The sequence below is a fragment of the Trachurus japonicus genome, chromosome 1 (assembly GCF_045865225.1).
Source record: "Trachurus japonicus isolate A0001 chromosome 1, Traja_1.0".
Classification (NCBI taxonomy): Eukaryota; Metazoa; Chordata; class Actinopteri; order Carangiformes; family Carangidae; genus Trachurus; species Trachurus japonicus.
This window is the reverse complement of record NC_140907.1, coordinates 24,412,818-24,427,540: the sequence shown is the minus strand read 5'-3', so window position 1 is coordinate 24,427,540 and position 14,723 is coordinate 24,412,818. Positions and strand designations below refer to the sequence as shown.

General features: G+C 40.6%; 1 protein-coding gene across 1 annotated transcript in view; it reads right to left on the bottom strand.

Moving 5' to 3' along the window:
- Nucleotides 1–372: 372 nt before the first annotated feature.
- Nucleotides 373–14,723, bottom strand: part of hhip (hedgehog interacting protein) — a 33,564-nt gene continuing 19,213 nt past the window's right edge. The window contains exons 6-13 of the mRNA XM_085781825.1: nucleotides 14,108–14,281; nucleotides 13,867–14,010; nucleotides 13,552–13,670; nucleotides 12,111–12,234; nucleotides 11,311–11,456; nucleotides 9,955–10,036; nucleotides 3,169–3,317; nucleotides 373–2,936 (exon numbers count right to left, since the gene is read on the bottom strand). Coding sequence (XP_085637951.1) covers nucleotides 2,740–2,936; nucleotides 3,169–3,317; nucleotides 9,955–10,036; nucleotides 11,311–11,456; nucleotides 12,111–12,234; nucleotides 13,552–13,670; nucleotides 13,867–14,010; nucleotides 14,108–14,281 — 1,135 coding nt within the window. The 3' untranslated portion in view covers nucleotides 373–2,739. The remainder of the gene's footprint in view (nucleotides 2,937–3,168; nucleotides 3,318–9,954; nucleotides 10,037–11,310; nucleotides 11,457–12,110; nucleotides 12,235–13,551; nucleotides 13,671–13,866; nucleotides 14,011–14,107; nucleotides 14,282–14,723) is intronic.

The window sequence follows — 14,723 nt, the reverse complement described above, 5'->3', positions numbered from 1 at the left end:
AGTTTAAAGTTGAAAATAAAAATGTGGTCACCTGTAACTCCATGACAACTGAGTATCTGCTGAGGAAGAAGAGCAGGCGATATGAAGGAAAGCTCCCGGACAACTATTGAAAAACTACGAGGGAAGATTGCTTTGTGAATTTCAAGATTTAAGAACGATACAATTTAATACCAGACACATGACATATGCCTTTAAATCTTAAGCTTCTGATGTAACCTAGTATTTTAGTTCATTCACAAACTTGCCTAAAGATGTATGTGTGGGTATTTCACTGGATTTAAAATTCATTCCCGAAACATAAACTAAAGGTTTGCCAAATCTTATCTCATTTAAAAGTGTTACTACTGAAACAAAAGAGACATGCTATACATATTTCAGACATGCTATAAATTTTAATAGACATATTGATATTTCTGAAGAGAAACAAAGTTATCCCTAGTTTTATTTACAATACAGGAATAAAAAATAGTCACATACAGTACAATGGTAAAAACAACATAGAGAACTTAAATAATTATTTTATTTGTGTAACTACTTAAATAATGAAAATGGTTATTCTATTCACACCACGCCGTCTCAGCAGCTACAATGCAACTTCACATTAAGTGCTAAAAAAAAGATAATTTTCCATTTTACAGCATGAATTCCATTTTGACTCATTTAGACCAGGTAGAGTTGATTTATTTCAGCAAACACAAGCAAGGCGGGAGATGAACAACAGATACATATTTTATGGACAATGACCTTCAATTAACCATGATGCTTTGAAGCTTGTTTTTCAAAATAAAAGCTGGTGAGAAATAAAAAAAAAAAAAAAAAACCTGTTAAACACAATGACTGATGGTTTTGTCAAGGCTTATGGTTTGGAATTTGAAATGGCAGAAGATCAAATGTAGACTTCTTCATTAGATAAGTTATTAGTTCAGGTGAACACCTTAACGTGGCTCCAGACAATCCCAGTCTGTGTTTAACTGTTCTCTGTTAATGCTAATTAGAGAGTAGGGTTCAGTCTTTTATCTCCATTAGACAGATCCTTAGATTAATCTCTCATCTGCTGCTCTTCACAGATAAGGTCTGCCTTTGACTGAGAGCTGCTTCCACAGTGACTTGGTGGCCCGACAGATTCTTTGATCATCTCACAACAGAGACACATTTCTGACATTCGTAATGCAACCAAATGTCACGGGGGGAAATAAAAAAAATTAGATGGGCTCAGCCAACTGCTCCGAATTACACTATGCAAGCACAGACATGCATTACTTTTACAATGGAATAAAAAAAATGGAAAGAAATGTATCCTCACGTGTATTTCTTAAAAGCTGCATATGTATAAGTACAACATGAAATAACATGAACTGACAAGCTTAGTGTGAAACTGCTTTCTATAAACACCATTCTCTCCCATATATTATTACGCTTAAAAAAATAAACCCTCCTCTATGATAACAATAGTAATGCTATAGGTTGTTTTTGCAATGCTAAGTAGTACTTAGGTAAGCTCTATTGGAAATATACATCACTGCACTATCTCTTCCCTTTGTAGTTTTGAGTCCGGGTTCAGTTTCAGTGTGTGACACAATGAAAGGAGTTTGTTGAATCATACCTGTGCTACTGTTGTGTGTATACGAGTGAATGTGAAACTACTCTCATTGCGCTTTTAATAAATGTTTAAATTCATTTTGAATAATAAAGTGAATGAAACAAAAAAAAAAATGAATACAGTGCATGGGAGCTAATAACTCCATTCAGATTGTATGAAACTGGCTTTGACAAAGTACAATGTTCTCACTCAGTCGTTTCTATTTCTGTGTTACATAACAGTCTTCTATTGTAGATCCATTCTGTACATTGATAGCAAAAGAGTGTTGCAAAACAAAGTATACATACTGTATACTGTTATAGCTTTTTATGACAATGTGCCCACAAACTAAATACAACATCAAAAGTGAGACAACTTGGTTTATCCCTCTTGTATTCGTGCCTGTAGAATAGTTTAGCACAAAGCACTGTGGACTCTCTGTGGCCCACGACCTCAGGTTTTTACAGCTGACGATGAGGTTCCTCCAGAGTCTGTGTATTGTGTGTAGACATAGTTTGCTGTGTTTTGAAGGGACCATGAGTACAGATTGGATCTTTGAGCCATGCCACTCCTCACAATTCGAATCCTTAGAGAACCCCTGAACAATCATCTGTCTCCGCTGCTATGCCTCCATTTTTTTGTGTTTTTTTGTGTTTTTTGGGTGGGGGGTGGCAGGGATGTGTGTCTAAAGTTAGGCAACAGATAGCCCCCTTAGAAGATCCAAAGTCTTGGGTTAAAATGGTCTATTCCTGTGGAGTTCCTGTTCCTGCGGAGTCAGCCGTGTGCGGGCGTTTGCTGAACGAGAGAGGAAATGTCTTAGTGGAACTTCCGTAACGTGGCCATGCTTGTCAATCATCTCGCTGCTGTCTGCAGGACTGTCTGAAATGTGAACACGGCTTGGATGCCAGGCCTGGTGCTCAAGAGCAAGTAGCTTATAGGCGAAAAAAGAACAAAGAGTTTGGTACTGTGATGTGGATGAAAAAGCAGTCTGACGGGGATCCTGTGTGTGTGTTTGTATGTAATGTATACATGCCTGTGTGGGTGTGAGGGAGGTTAAGAGGCCATATTAAGAAACACCTCGTTAGAGTCTGCTGGTGGTGGTAGGTAGATTTGTGTCAACTTGAGGATGACGGCGGGGAGCTGCCCCCCTCTGCGCACCCCTATACGATATAGCTGGTCAGATCCAGGAGGTACGAGGTCATGTCAATGATGTGGTCCAGTATACCGTCTTTCTCCTGGTCGTTGGGCATACCCCTCTCACTCTTCTCGCACTGAGCGCCGGAGTAGCCGCTCTTACACAGGCACTTGTTGGGCTCCATACACACTCCTCCGTTGCGGCAGGCTGGTTCACATTTGGCTACATCACAGAGAGGGAAGAGAGGAAAACAGTGGTGGTCAACAAGGGAAGTAAAAAGATGAGAAGAAACACAAATTGGCCTTCTGACTCATTTTGAATTAAAGTCCCAACTGGTCAAATGGGTTTTTGATGAGTTGTAAAAAGAAAACTAAAACTCCAGTTACACATGAATGTTTGTCTACATGATACGACTCTAAAAGCAGCAAATGCACATCTCCTAAATCGTACTCACCAACTCGGCAGAAGGGTCCCTCCCAGCCGGGGCTGCAGCAGCACTTGCCAGTGGGAGTGCAGTGTCCGTTCTTACAGTGCCTGGAACAAGCTGTCATCAGCAGCTCTGGAGGCTCCACCTGACGCTGGCACTCCTTAGGGGCATGAGGCCTGCAACAGTTGTTAAAAAGAAGTTGGAAAACTTAGTATGTGATGGACACAAGCATCACATGCCATGGTGACAAATTACACAAAGTGGGGCCAGGCTTTAATTTAATATTATCACTAAATGCTGAGTTCACTAATAGAGGGATCACGGTCTGGGCCTGGGCCCAGAAGCCGTCCGATCCAGACCCAACCCCCCGACCCACAACCTATAAATTACCAGGAATAATTAAATTTTTACTGAGCGTTTCTATTTTAAGCAGCACAGCTTTTTTAGCCTTTACAGCAGTGATGACGTGATGCTCCACAGCTAATCACTGTAACTCCTGTCAGTGAGTGAGATACACACAGGGATAGCGGGGGAAAGGGATAGGGGATGGAGAGAGAATATGTGGGTTAAAGCTTTTCAATTGCTAAAATATTTACAGTAAAAATGGTCGGGACTGCTGAGATGTGAGGTGTGAGTCAACAAAAATGAAGAAAAGGGGATGGATGGATTCAGGCAAATTTTTCATGTTTTTTTTGCACTATGGACTTTTCCCTTGAAATGAGAAAAGAACATATAATTATTGGAGTGCTTATTATTTGTAATGATTATTAAGTGTGATTATTTCCTCCCAACCCTGTTGTCTGTCATTCTAGCTGTCTAGTAGAGAGGGGAATACAACAAATCTTTGGCTCTAAGGCAACAGGGTTAAGTCATCCGCTCATTATTTTAAATTAGGTTAAATGTTGAGCTTACATCCAATGACAACGTCTGCACTGAAAATAATTAGAGATGTAAACAGGGTCACAGTGATTTATGGAAGTCACGCAAAGTGCAAAGTAAGGGTGTGTATTTGAATGAATGTTCATGTTCTTTGATTGTTTGTATTGGATAATTAATACTCTATATTTCATAAGTAAAAAGTTACACCCAGCATTGGGTCTTATTGGACAGATCATCATTCTCCACACATTCATAACTTAAAGTAAGAGGAAATCTGTGTTGGAACAGTTTAAGGCATTTGTTTATTACTTTATCATACTATGATCTCAGATGATATGTAGGGACTGACAACAGGAAATGGGAATTATATAAGAATTATTATTATTACGTATTAAATGTGATACATGGGTAATAGAAAAATAGCAAAATGTAGGTTTTTAAAACTCTGCAAGCACAGCAAATTAAAATGAATTTATTTGTAGATTTCTTTCCGTTCATGTGTCATCAGACAGTGTATTGAAGGTTTTCCTATACAGTGTATTGTATCTATTGTCAAAGATGTATTTAAACCATACAGCTATGTGCTAAGTGTGGTATTTTCATTTTTACTGACTCATGTTTTCCTTAAATTTTCCCTACTTTAAGAACAAAACAAGGCATAGGGTTAACACTGGGCTCCCGCAGATATAAACATGATTTTGGAAAATGCAGACACACACAAACACACACATCTCCACACCACATGCGTAAAGTCTGAACACCAAAGAGACATATTGTGATCGTTCCATATTAAGACAAACATCCAGACACGCACATCAGCAAATGGGCTGAAACAGAATTATTTCATATCACGCTCTACAAATCTGGAAATAATACAGTGGCTGTGTAATCAAGTTCAAATGTGAAGCGTGGGTTACTGCCTGTTGCCCACTGGCCACACACAAACACACGCACTTGTCTTTGTCAGTGTTTGTGGAAAAGAGAGAGGGAGAAATATAGATATGCAAACAACTGTTGTACAGAGGTAAAAAGCCGACAGGGCATTATTTATACACTATAAATTTAATGCCCAGTCACAGGCCTCACTGCTCTCCTCTGGAGAACAAATGGTCAATCAGCAGTAGAAACCAAAACCAGGTGGAGCTTACGATCTCCAACCAGGGTACTATTACAACTAAAATCAGCACTGTCTTAAATTAACCGTATTACATCCATCTGGGTAGTTGAGTTGACTGTGGATTTCACTCCTAGATGCTGTCTTTATTCAGCTGAGTCTCATCTGTTCTGACCTTACAGTAAATATTATTTCTGTTTTACCTACTGTACAGGTTTAACGGTGTGGACAGACTTCAGCTTCCAGTAAAAAAAAATCTGTCAGCTGGTGAATAAATGACTCTATGATGCTGTGTGTGAGGATAGCAGCATTTATTTTAACTAAGCAAGTGTTTACTTCCCAGTTTGAAAAATGTGTTGCAAATGCTGTGACAGACCCACTGACTGATGGCAGTGACAATACTGTGACTGTGTGTGTGTGTGTCTGTGTGTGTGTGCATTAAAGTTGCTTTAAATTTGGAGGGTGGGGAGGGAGGGGGTGATTCCCATGCTCCCATCAGCACCCAACTCCAGACTCCATCCACACTGGCTTTTGTTGTTGCAGGCTGCATGTAGTTAAAAAAGAGCGAAGGAGGGAAGCAAACAGAAAAAGAGGGAGAGAGAGAAAGAGTAAGAGTCCCTGGAGGATTGGGGGGTCTGTAGCTAACACTGTTAATAGCAGGCAGGGGTCAGCAGCGCTACTAAACAGTTTGTACGACTGCCAGGGTGGCTGTGAAAACAGCACCTGCTGGTAGCGCCACTTGACAAAGGCAGCTGGGTCAACAGCCACTGTGGGAATTTATCAACTTTGGGAGGGGTGGTGTATGTGTGAGAGCGAGGGAGTGGGAGAAGGGCGACAGTGCTCACACATGAGGTAGTTACATGGACAGAGAGCAAGATGATGACGACGACAAATATCAGATAAATAGATCAAAGATTGCGTCATAATTGAGATGGAAATAGAAAGGAAGAGTGAGTGACGCATAGAACACTTTTGAATGACTGCAAAGATAGGACAGAGAAACAGAAAGTGATGCGGGTTAAAAGTTAAATCTGCCCTCTCTTCTGTCCTTCAGCTGAACATCTTAACACTGACATCCTTTCAGGTCTGTGCCATCGGAGCAGTGTGGATGCTAGACCTCAAATTTCTTCCTGAACTGTTTGATTATTATGTTTGTCAGTGTGTGTGTGTTAGTGTGCGTGTGTGTGTTTGTGTGTGTGTGTGTGTGTTTAGCTTGTTGGCTCGCAGGGCCTGTTTGATTGACATGAGGTATATGTGAGAAAAGGGCTGTGGAGTGGTGTACATTGTGCACACCAACAATGGCTTAATCAAACGGCCCAGTGTGGTCTCTTTTGCTGTTTTGTCATCCGACTCCATTGTTTGGGGGCTTCTTTTGTAGCTTCATTCCCTGTTTTAATTGTGCAAGAAATTTACTGTGTATTGTAGGAGCCAGGGCTATTCAGTGGGACTGGCAAGCAGCTTTGTCAAGGGGAGGACCACAGCAGAGATGCAGGAAGATTTAGGAGGGATAGGAAAATAAAGAAAAGGCTTTTTTTTTTTTTCTGCAGCGTGCTGGGAGCTAGCGCACCACACGCTCACACAGGCTCACAGATGTGCATGTTCGCGTGTACCCACCACCCACACAGTAACACAGAGAGGCACACATACAGATAAATATATCCACAAACGAGCACCCGCGGCCTCCTTCCCTCTGCACATCTAGTGATTTGTGACTTCCATGGCTAATGTAGTTCATAAAAAGAGGTCCCAGGACCCTATACAAAGTTCAGTGTCTTTTTAAGGTCTCTGCTCACTGTAATTCAATCAGTCCAGCCTGCAGCTGACAAAACCTGATTGTGTGAAAAGTCCGCCGTAATACAGCTTTGCCTTCTTCTCTGCGGAGAGGGGCTGTAACAAACAGAAAGGCAAACTGCATTTTACACCAGAAACCAGCAGGAGGTCTGGCTCTATATGTTACAATTAAGCTATTGCCAAGGACCAACTGTAAGAGCAAGGCAGATTCGGGCCCTGCATGGAAGGAGGGCAACATGTGCCTTTTGAATTATATGATAAACATGTAACATTATTAAATGGTTCCCATGGTGTATTGTATATACACAGAGGGACAGAAAAATCCCTGGCTTGTGCTGTACTATAATGTCATCATGTTGTTTGTTAGTATGTTTCTAAAAAAGAAAGGCATCTCCCCTCACATTATTTATTCTTGGCAAAAATATAATGCTCTCACTATACAAATAATTATGTTATTAAATGCAGACTCAGTGGGGCTGAAAAGCAGCCAGACTTGCTGATGAATACCTGTCTACAGTATGTGAGCAGAGAAAATCACAAATTAAACTCGAGTTTCACTCAGTTTGAGGTCTACTGCTTTCTAAAATTAATGTTCAAGGCTCATGGAGGAAACAACACTGTTGAAAAGCAAAATAAAATATTTTGTCTATATTTTGTCACATAGACATTATTTACATATTTCACTTCTTCAAAAATATCATGTCTTAAAGGTGATTTATGCCTTATTTTAAGTAATCTGAGTAAACTTGCCTTGCTCATTCTTAAGGTTATGGGATCAGCGGAATAAAATCTTAATGCAAACGTCCAGTTCTTAATTATTCACAGCCTTTACAGACATCTTAAGGTAATCATATAGAGACAATATGAGTGGAAATATTTCTATCCCACTGCTATACCACAAACAAGCCCTGTCTTGCTCTCTGCCTCTCTCTCTCTCTCATACACTCTTACACCACACACATTCAGCATGTTTCAAAATGCATGGTGGCCTATTTATTATTGGAGGGGTACTCCAACTGACAAACAAATACCTAGAAATGAAGTCATCTGGCCAGGACATGTTTACACAAACACTGCTGAGGGATTTTATGGCTGATGTTTCCCTGTAAGCCTTTACCGCTCTCCCTAACAGTTCTTCTCCCCCCTCCACCCCCCACCCTCTATGTTCCCAAACACACAGTTGATCAAAACACAGTGCTAGATGCTATACCGAACCACAAAAACCACCATACTCTAAAACAAACCTCTTTCTGAAAGGGCTTTAGGGTCCAGATGTCCCTGCAGTATGGAAGAGAAAAAAGGGAAGGACCACCAGACTTGATAACGCGTTGAGGTCAGACACGTTAGCTACCCCATTTACTCCCCTCTGTCACCCCCTCTCCATCCTCTCTGTAACAAGATCCTAATAACGAAGCCAGAATGTATTAGGAGTCAAGAATCCAACACCACAGGGTCCGCACAGACTAAACAAGTCCAGTTGATGGTGGAAAGAATTGTTCTTTGGGAGAAATGCGTCCAGTGGCCATGCCAGAAAACATAAATACGGAGCGAGCCACCAGGGCCCCTTTGAAACATCTGTGGTGTAATTAATTGTGCTAATGCCTGGGTGGCACTGTCGTCACCCAGGAATAATCAGCTGCGGATACATTTCTATTGTGATTCTGAGGTATGCAAATTAACTTTCCCTGCGTCTGCTTCTCTTACTTTATCTGCCTCTCCTAATCAAATCTGATCTAGCCTAAAGAAATACTATTTATTTGGGACTTTTCCGGTGCATTCAGCACGTTCAGAATTGGATATGACCCACTTGCTGACCTGAGCAGACAGGCCCCTTAACCCTGCAGGAGCTTACTCTCTCAACTTCTAACAAAAATCCTGATAAGGAAATTTAAGGGGGTTTCAACTTGAAACCTAAGAAGCGATTGGTTTGAATTACAAAGTCTGCTTATGTTTGCAGTGATTTCTTTACTGCCAGGGTAATATATCAGACATAAAAGCGTATACTTCCCTCCTGTATCATGTGGGACGAATTCATGCCCTGTCTGCATATTTTCTGGTCTTGAGTGACAAATGTTTTTCACATGTACTTGGCTTTGCACAAACAGTTTATAGATCCATCACTATCAGATTCATTTCTAATACTGTGATACATATGGTAAGTATTATGACACAATGACACATAGACACACACACACACGTTTAAATTATGAAGTCGCACTCACGCGTGTGTTCCCTGCACATTCCAGTCGTTAAACATCAACTAATTAAGTATTAGACTCCACAGAAACGGACCGGCTCGCACCATTCAAAGAAAAGTTGATGCCTGTGCTGCAGGCGGCGATGTTGAACTCGTCCACACGATGACGTATAAAATGTGCACTATGTTACATGTATGGACATGTGCATATGTTTCGACATGTGTTTAAACAGAATAAGTGGAGGTCTCTTTGCTTGACAACAGGTGCCTTTGTGTTTTCCTTACTCTCAGCAGAATAAACCCTGCTGTCAAATGTTCTGAAAATAACCAGCATGCAATAGTTACTAAAGTGAAGACTGCCAGCTAGTCGGTGTTGCTGTTAGCAATACTTTACACTAACATTTTGAAATGCTATGGTTATTCTCCAGTTACTGCTTTGCATTTGTTTTGGCCGAGGCGGGTGGTGATGTGATGACTTGTTGAAGGGCATAAAGGTTCTGGTCACAGCGATGTGCTAAGCGTGTGGGAAGGGGACATGTGTAAGCAGTGAGGACTGAAAATACGTCACTGCTGTGAAATGTTAGTAACTATAGATCCTCGGTTGCATGAGTGTCAGCTCGTCATGCAGTACGTGTGGGATTATCTGAGTTTCACCATAAAATGATTTCAACATGAAATTAGAACTCATTAGACGGCATGTAAAAATACTGAGAGATCACTTACTTGTGGACCTAAGACCACACTGTACAAACACATGATGATGGAATAAAAAGATGTGACACGTTCAGACTAACCCCCAAGAAAAATAAAAAACACTACTTCTTGATTGTACCTTTTGGGATCCACCAGCTTGTAGAGTTTCCCACTATGTGACTGTGCCATGCTTTTACTGCTTGCCAGAATGTAGACTTCGCCTGAAAAAGAAAGAGAAAAGTCACATGGAAAGAATCCATCTGCATGATCTGCATTCCATACAATGTGCTAAATACTTTCCAGTGATTACCCAATGCTTGAGGACACAGAAAGTGCAATAACATATAGACATCATGTGCAAGAAAGAGGATAAGAGACAAAAGGACAGGACATAGGATACAAGATGAAATGAATTAGTATAGCTAAAGCTTCTGCAACGCTGCACTTGCCAAAGGACTTTCAGAAAAAGTTTAATGGGACAATTGGATACTCATGACTGGGAACCAGGCGGATAATTTAATGAGGAACAAGCCCGCGAGAAAATTCCATAAGGGGACAAATTGTAAACATGTGTCTGTGGGGCCCGTACTTTGGGACACACTCCTGCCCCCTTCCACAATTTTTGCACCACTTGCAAATCATGATCAAATGCAGAATCTTTAAATACTTCATCAAATAGTGACTCCAAGACCTGGCAAGAATTGTGATCAAATGTGTCTGATGGCTGCGTGAGCGATCCACATCATGTGTTCGTTGTAATCAGAAACACCAGAGCTGACAGTTAATAATTCTGAGAGTGTCTGGTGGGGGTCCAACTGGTAAAAATGTTCTGTATCATATTAACCCGCTCACCTCAGCTCACCCTATCTTATCTTAATGCTGCAGCCCCCCATGTAAACAGTAACACATCTGCTTTGTAGGTGGCCCGATACAGTGAGTGGGCCATTGGAGTGTTATTGCTATCTTATGGAAATAACAATTAACCCACAAGTAAGTATATACTACTTAATATCCTGTTGGGAATGTGCCATTAAGGTAAAGTCAAACAGGTATTAGTTTCCCTGTAGTTTTGAATGTCACTTCCTGCTCGCTGGGTGTTGCAATTTTCTTCGATTTTCAGTTGTGGTTCTATGATCTGTTAAGAGTAAAAGCTTACAAACGTCTTGTTAAATAACCAACTGGAAAATTCCACACTATAATGTAAATATATAAACCACTGATAAATATACAACAAAATTACTCAAAGTCATGATTTTTCCATAGTTTTGACATCCATCATTTGAAGTCAACAAACCATCAAGGGTTCATGTTGTAAAACTTTATAAAATATGCTAACACATAGTTGTCATTTCTTCTTTGTTGGGAGGGAGAACAAAACAAAGGAAGAAAAAAAAGAAAGAAAAGGCAGGCAGAGTGAGACTGAGAATCCAGGAAGAGACAGAAAACAGAAAGTCTGTGAAGAACTTAGAGGGTTTCTTATCAATGTCCTACTAACCCAGTTCATCCTCTCCGAAACCCAAGATGTGTCCCACAAGCATAGAGCCGCAGGAACCAGCAGAGCCCAGGCACAGAGCTTTCTCCTGCCACTGTTCACCACTTGCTGATGTTGACAATGTCGACTTCTGAAGGATCCGCAAGTTACTGAGGCAAACGAAACACACAGAGTAGGTCAATTACAGCAGTCATTGTGTGTTAGTATATCTCATGTAGACTGTCACGTAATACCCTATGGTATATATTCTGTGCATGACATGCATGTGTCTTAAATTTTCCAGTGAGAAATACAATACAATTCATTTGCAGATGATTTGCCATGTTATAGACGAGATCTGAAAACCAGGACAACTTTTAACTTCTCGTAACATGGTTCATTGACCCATCATCTCATCTTCATGTCCCACATGGTGGTATTTAAGACGTTGGCTTTTGGTTTCAAAACAAACATCATGCTGGAGCCTTCACTTAGCCACAACAATATGCCCCCCAATTGTAACGAGGCAAAGAATTAAACTACCACACATTAAAAACAAACTTGTTTTTCGCCCCACGTGCATAGAACTTTGTGTTTGCTTTGGCACACGCCGATACAAACATTTTTCAGTGTGAGAAGAGAGGGAAGAAGACAGAATGAAACGCACAAATAAACTGAACTACATGAAGCTGGTATAGTATATCAGAGCCAAAATCAAGGAGGGCCTAGATCGAGTACACAGGGAATCTATGAAGATTTCACAACACACAGTTGCATTAATAATCAGCACTGTTTCGACATTCACCCTTTTTTTTCTTACTCACCCATTTTTATCTCCAAATACATAGCTACCATACAGTCTTCTAGACTGGCAGCCCCTGTATATGAAGCCTCCCACAGGTGGTGCCCCTCCACTGGACTGCAGGTCATAGACAGAAGGCTCATTTTCTGAGGGAAAAGGATGTAACATTCTCATTTAGCCACTTCTTCATATCACACTGCTTGTCATCCATATAAACTACTACCGCTGCACACAACCTCATCGCAGAAGCAATCACTATAGTCATCAATCTGCATTATTCAGTGGTTGTAATCAACTAAGTCACTTGAGCGCATTTAATACTACCCTTCATTACAATTTATGTTTATAGTAATTGCTGTATTGTTTGTGTTAGAAACAAAAAGATAAACAATGTTTATTTCATTTGTCTGGTCCATTAGACATAATGGTTGTGTGTTTCCAATTAAAGAGACTTCCATAAGAGCAAGGAAGAGAGAGAGAATCTTGTCTTAAATAGGACAGCAGCATAATTTAAGACTTCTTCCCTGGCAGCCAACTACTGCAGAATGTCTTTATCAAAAGTGGAAGAAAATATTAATCTTTTATGCGTAAGAGTGATGTTGAGGCAACATGGCATGTTTTGTTTTTTTTATTACACTTGTCTTGGCAAAGGGAAATATGAATGGAGGTTTGCTGCCTTTAAAAATTTATGATCCAAGACTTGGTGCGCTCATTTCCCAACTGTAATCACTTTGGAGTTTGGGTAACTGGCTGTCAGGGATCTAGCTCAGTGGGAGTTTGGTTTGTGACAAGAAGCAGTGTTAAACTGGATTGAGAGATCAAGGTTGAAGGACTAATTTGGGTTGCCAAAGCAACGCTCTTTGTAGAGAAGATAACCAGCCCAGCGTGACCTGGATCAGATAGCAGCAATTTGTTTTTGTAAAGAGATGTAGGCTAAGCATTGTCAAGGCACTGTTATAGATCATCTTCTCAATGTGAGAAGAACGCAGCCTCTCTCAGTTGCGCTTTCAGCAATGCTAAACCATCATCTAGACAGTTATTGCTGCTGACAGCTTTAAATCTTACTTGTGGACACAATCTCACATTCTCTTGGCAAATCTTCGCTCCACAAGGGGGAAATCTTTCTAGATCACATCATTTTTACATTTAACCTTCACTGTCTCTGCACTCAATCCGGTGTGTTTTCTGAACCTGTTGCCAAAACATGATGTTCTTACAAAATGAAAGGCATTTGTAAAAACAGATGTCATTTTCAGCGGAATAAATATGAGAGGTTATCCAAGAGGTTAATGGATTTTCATTTCTTTCTTAGGACGTAATGCCATCAAACAAAGCTGAAAGGTTGCACACAAGTTGTATTTATCACGAGCTACATTGGTATTGCAAAATTAATGATCTCTTTCAAAACTTAATATATTTTTTATGGACATTTCTTGTCAATTTTCATGGAAAATGTAACTCACCATAATCTTTCCCCTTGGTAATCTCCAGTATTCTTCCTGATGATGAGTTTTTGCCACTGGCATCTGTGCAGAGGATTAGGAGACTCCCATTGTCCGTCTGAAGACGATCCACTGCACACCTTCAGTGCAGAATGCCAGAGATTAATACAGGAGAAACTCAGGTCATGTCTTGACATTTACCAACTACATGGTAGCAAATTGGCAGAACAACAGCCTGAGTTTACGATACGATTTGCAAAAGACAGCAAGTAGTAGTAGCCCAGTTCGGAAGGGTGGATGATGTTGATGAAGTTTCTCGTCACATGTTTCACTCACCTGCCTGGGTCATGTAATCCATGGGCGAAAATTTCAGGTGGCTGGTTGGTGCTGTTGAAGTATGGGTTGTTCCGCGGTATGGAATAAGGTGACGTGCAACAGTCCGTGTCCACATCTACCCTCAGGACAGACCCTGTGAAATCACTGCATTCAAACATTCACATTAAAAACCTTTGTAACTCAAAAAGAAATCCAAAAGCACTCAGTCATTTGTGCGAGATCATCTGACTTGTAATCTCACCTGAGTCCATCCATTTCCTCCATGTCATCCAGGGTGATCATGCCATCTCCCAGGACGATATGCAACAGACCATCAGGGCTGAAAAGCAGTTGGCCTCCTAGATGCTTCCTGTGCAGCTCTGCTACTTCCATTAGCACCCGCACAGTCCTGGTGTCCACTTGGTTCGGGTTTTTCCTGATGAAATATATAAAACATCATTGCCTTTCGGTTTTTGACATCATGATTCAAAAGTTACGATTCCTACATGGCTAAGTGACCGATATCTATGAGAAATCCACAACATTTCGGTACCTAGATGGTTCAATGTGGTCTCATATGAATATCCAAAGCTATACACCCTTACTTTAAAAATAATTTTGTGGTTGAGTGGAAAAACACAATGGCATGGATAAGAGGTGCTGACATGTCATAACAAACAAAATCAAACATTTAAAAACTCTGTTGTCTGGAGACATTTAGTTTGGATGTAATGCACTAGCCCATTAAGGCGAAGACAGTGGGTGGAACTCTGAAGATGTAACACAGACTTCAAAATGTTGCACAATTCCTAGTGCAAAGTGAGGATTTGGCTTCACAGTATCAGTAACAAATATTTCATGATGTGTTATTTTGGGTA